Below are 4,345 nucleotides of genomic sequence, written 5' to 3'. Positions count from 1 at the left end.
TTTCACAGCTATTTCTATTTGTTTTTTTTTTACACGTGACCAAATTTTACTTTTGAAATTATTTATATATTTTATATTACAAATTGCAAATATTTTTTACGCATATATACTTAAAATGTGTTCAATTTCTACTCGATTACATATTATAATACTTTATAATTAATTTAATCGCCTCTACGTTTAATTTTTAAAATTACCCCTAAATCACTTTAAAATATATATTTGTAAATTTCATGTCTCATATTAAGCTAGCTTTTAGAATTAAGGTGAACTCCTCTATTAATAAATTAATTTACTTAAATTGTAATAAATATCTTTAATTTATTATCTTTTTATCTCAATATAATTAAAAAATGTTTATCTAGACTCAATTCTAGTTTGTAAAACGTAAATATATAATTTTTTTTATTGTATACCAATAATAAATGAATATATTACTTCATCCTCTCCTATAGACTTCTAGTGATTTCCATACGGGTTAAAAAGATTTAGTTAATATAATTAAAATAATAAATTTTTATATATTTTTTAACATACCTTCCACTATATTTATCTATTATTAAATTATTATTAAAGTTATTTAAATATATATCATCAATTTATTTTATAAAAAATTATAAATTATATTCAGCATTATAATATATGAAATTCAATTATAGAGTTAGACGCAAAAAGGATTTACCTTAACAATCTTTGAAAAAAAAATCCAGAATTAATAAATGGTTGAAAAATAGATAATAACATATGGAAATATAGGTTATTTTCCTTTTTCCACTTATTTTTCTTTGTATACCCAAACTAGAGAATATTTTCTTCTAAACAACCAGTTAATAGAGAAGAATACTTTTTCATAGTTAAATTATATTTATTATTTTTAAAGTAAATTAAATAATCATTTAAAAGCTTTATTTATAATAATACAAATCAATTGCGTTATTCTAAAATAATAAATAAAAACTTCTGAAAGGAAAATACTTTTTCTAAAATATTTCATTTTAATTATGGTAAAAATATTAATCATTTCTAAAATATAAATATGTTTTCATATTTATATTATTTAAATAAATTGAATAAAACATAAAATGAACTGGAAGCACGCAAGGGTAGAACAGGAAAATTCCAGAAAGAAGAAGCTGAATCCAGAATCGTAACGAGTTTAAGAATATTTTAACGTTGGAAAAGCGCCCACTCTTTCTCCGTAGCTTCTCTCTTTGTTTCGTGTTTGCCTTTCTCAATCTCAGCTAACTTTTAAATTTTCATGTTCAATTATAATTTAATTAAACGTGGTTTACTTGAATAATAAAAACAATGACTCTTGATTTTTTCTTTTTTTTTTTTAAAAAAAAAATTTGGACACCCATGAACAAGAAGGCAAATTCATTGCAGGTTTCCCTATATAAACCCCTCTCTGCCTCCATTTTTCTTCCCCCTCCTCCTCTTCTTTCCTCTCTATTATTATCATCAGAGCCCTTTTTTTGCCTTCTCTAAGCTTTCAAATCTCTCTCTATTTTTCTCCAAATCTTCACTTGGTATGATATTCCTTTGTTTCAATTCTTGCATTTTCTTTCTCTTTCACGTTTTCTCATCATCTTCTTCTTTTTTGCTGCAAATTGTGAACCCTTTTTCACTACTATAATGGATTATCTTTCTTTTCTTTTCTTTTTGTAAAAGTGATGATCATAAAGTTTTGATTAGAAGTTTGATGATTTTTTTTTCTTTTAAATAAAATTTGAGATGGATAAATTTACTTGTCCACTCATTCTTGATGCAATCTGTTTTAGATGTCTCGTGGTTGTGGAATCGTCCACTCATTTAGATTTATATTGTGCTGATTCTAGAGGATGTGAACCTCAGTTTTTCTCTCTTTTTCTTACCCATGAGCTCTTACGTTTTGAGAGTTAAATTCAATCTTCGTCTTAGCATTGCTGGGTTTAAGCTATTATTGAACTTTGAATTCACTCCCCTTGTGTTCTCTGCTTAAGGTTTGAAGATAAACAATGGAGTACGAGGATCGCTATCTCCAAGCACAAAGGCCTAAATATGACTGCCTTCTGTTTGGTAAAATTTCTAAGACTTTCACCTGACGACATTCTGATGAACTAGCTGGATTAATTACTCCCAAACAGAAACTAATTAATCATCCATTTGAATTTGCAGATCTTGATGATACCCTTTATCCACTCAGCTCTGGCCTTGCAAAAGCATGTGGCCAGAATATTAAAGGTAAGCCTGCAAAGTTGCTGTTAACGTGTACCCTTTAATCAACACCTTAGAGCTTTTGTTTCTAAAATGGGTGTCCTTCTGCAGATTACATGGTTGAGCACCTTGGGATAGAGAAGGGCAAGATCACTGAACTTGGTAACCTTCTGTACAAGAACTATGGGACAACAATGGCCGGCCTCAGGGTATGGCATTTGAACATTTTTTAAGTTTTTATAACTTAATTCCATGAGTTAACTTTGTATTCACATGGTGGTGTTCTCTCTTTCTGTAGGCAATTGGCTATGACTTCGACTACGATGAGTACCACAGGTAAGAACAAGGAACATACTCTTTTCTGTTTTATCTGTAATTTGTCTTGTGGGTGTTTGATTTTATGTTTCTGTCACTTTCTCATTTACCAGTTATGTTCATGGGAGATTACCCTATGAGAACTTAAAACCAGACCCTGTCCTGAGGAGTCTGCTGCTGAGCCTTCCTATTCGAAAAGTTGTAAGTAGCTAATTAATAACTTTCAACAGATAAATGACAATGACTTGTGTAAGAATCCGACCATTTTTCTAATGATGCCTCTTTCTCTCCTTTTCCTATGCAAAAAACAGATCTTTACAAATGCAGACAAAATACATGCCCTGAAAGTTCTTGCCATGCTTGGCTTGGAGGATTGCTTTGAAGGGATTATTTGTTTTGAGACTCTAAACTCTACCCATAAAAGCACCATCTCTGATGATGAAGATGACATTGATTTTGTGGGATCATCTGCTGCTGCTGCTGCAACTACTAGTAATGGTCCTGAAATTTTTGACATTATTGGTCATTTTGCTGAAGCAAACCCAAGCTCTGCGTTACCAAAGACTCCTATTGTCTGCAAGCCATCAGAAATTGCCATAGAAAGAGCTCTTCAGATAGCTAATATTAATCCTCAGAGAACCGTAAGTTCAAAGCTTTTACAAGATATAAAATCTTTGTCTTCCTTGCACATTTCTGATCATTGTCTGGACTGTTTGCAGTTGTTCTTTGAGGATAGTGTCCGCAACATTCAGGCTGGAAAACGAGTTGGTCTTCACACTGTGCTGGTGAGCAATCTGAACCAAACAGAGAATTCAGAATTTATAATCCAGGACCCAATTGAATTAATCTAACTTTAACCTTAAATTTGGTGCAGGTTGGGACTTCTCAGAGGGTGAAAGGAGCAGATTATGCATTAGAAAGCATCCACAATCTGAGGGAAGCAGTTCCAGAGCTATGGGAAGCTGAAATTAAGACAGAAGTTGGATACCCTGGAAAGGTTCCAAGGGAGACACCTGTCACTGCTTAAGACATTTTGTTTACTTGTAATGAGCTCAAGCATGGAAATGGAGAGATGATCAATGATCTCAGGATCTCATGATCAATCAATTATTACACGGTCTACCCACTATTGCCCACTCGGATTGACTCAGCACATCATTCTAGATGAAAATCAACAACTCATTGGTCAAACCCTTTTGGCAGAAATAATAATAATGATAATAAAAAAATTCTAATCAATTCATATTTCCCTTTTACTATGTTCCGTGATGTAAATGTTTTGCTCTAATCATTGATAATATTATTAGTAGAAAAAATTCAAAAAAAAAAAAAAAAGCTCTCTTCTTCTACTTTGATTTTAATTTGCATTATGATCACAAAATTCTAAATGATCGTATTTCTTTTAGTTTGAAAGATAAAACACTAAAACATATGATTATTAGATTTAAATTAAAAATTATAGTAATGTTGACAAGACTAATTGATCATAGTCTAAATTATTAAACTCGAATAATTTTCATAATTTTTTCCTTTGATAAAAAAAAAAATTGAAGGAAAAGACGTGGTTGGCTTTATAAGGTACAAACTCCAAGAACTCCAATCAATATAGAATTCATTATTCAATATTCATCAATGGATTATAACATGAGTACAAGTGAGACATAAAGATAAGTTTTGAATTACTTCACTACTAGAACTAAATTAATCTACTGACACAAAAAATGAGACAAAGATAAATTTTGAGTCCACATTGATCTTGGCAAGCATATATCTTTTAATAACTAATCATTTTAGTGGAAAGGAGAATTTTAATACTCTACGTCAAAATATTTAT

At 30.5% G+C, this 4,345-nt stretch overlaps 1 protein-coding gene across 1 annotated transcript; it reads left to right on the top strand.

Moving 5' to 3' along the window:
- The first annotated feature begins 1,207 nt into the window (after nt 1–1,207).
- On the top strand, nt 1,208–3,770 carry LOC110620117. Its single transcript, XM_021763701.2, has 9 exons — nt 1,208–1,529; nt 1,983–2,058; nt 2,158–2,223; nt 2,308–2,405; nt 2,495–2,532; nt 2,625–2,712; nt 2,823–3,152; nt 3,231–3,296; nt 3,386–3,770. Exons 2-9 carry the CDS (start codon nt 1,998–2,000, stop codon nt 3,536–3,538), a joined length of 900 nt encoding a protein of 299 aa, XP_021619393.1. The 5' UTR covers nt 1,208–1,529; nt 1,983–1,997; the 3' UTR covers nt 3,539–3,770.
- Nucleotides 3,771–4,345: the final 575 nt, after the last annotated feature.

The sequence above is a fragment of the Manihot esculenta genome, chromosome 8, assembly GCF_001659605.2.
Source record: "Manihot esculenta cultivar AM560-2 chromosome 8, M.esculenta_v8, whole genome shotgun sequence".
In the NCBI taxonomy this organism is placed as follows: Eukaryota; Viridiplantae; Streptophyta; class Magnoliopsida; order Malpighiales; family Euphorbiaceae; genus Manihot; species Manihot esculenta.
The sequence above is the reverse complement of the archived record's forward strand: the minus strand, read 5'-3'. Positions and strand labels throughout refer to the sequence as shown.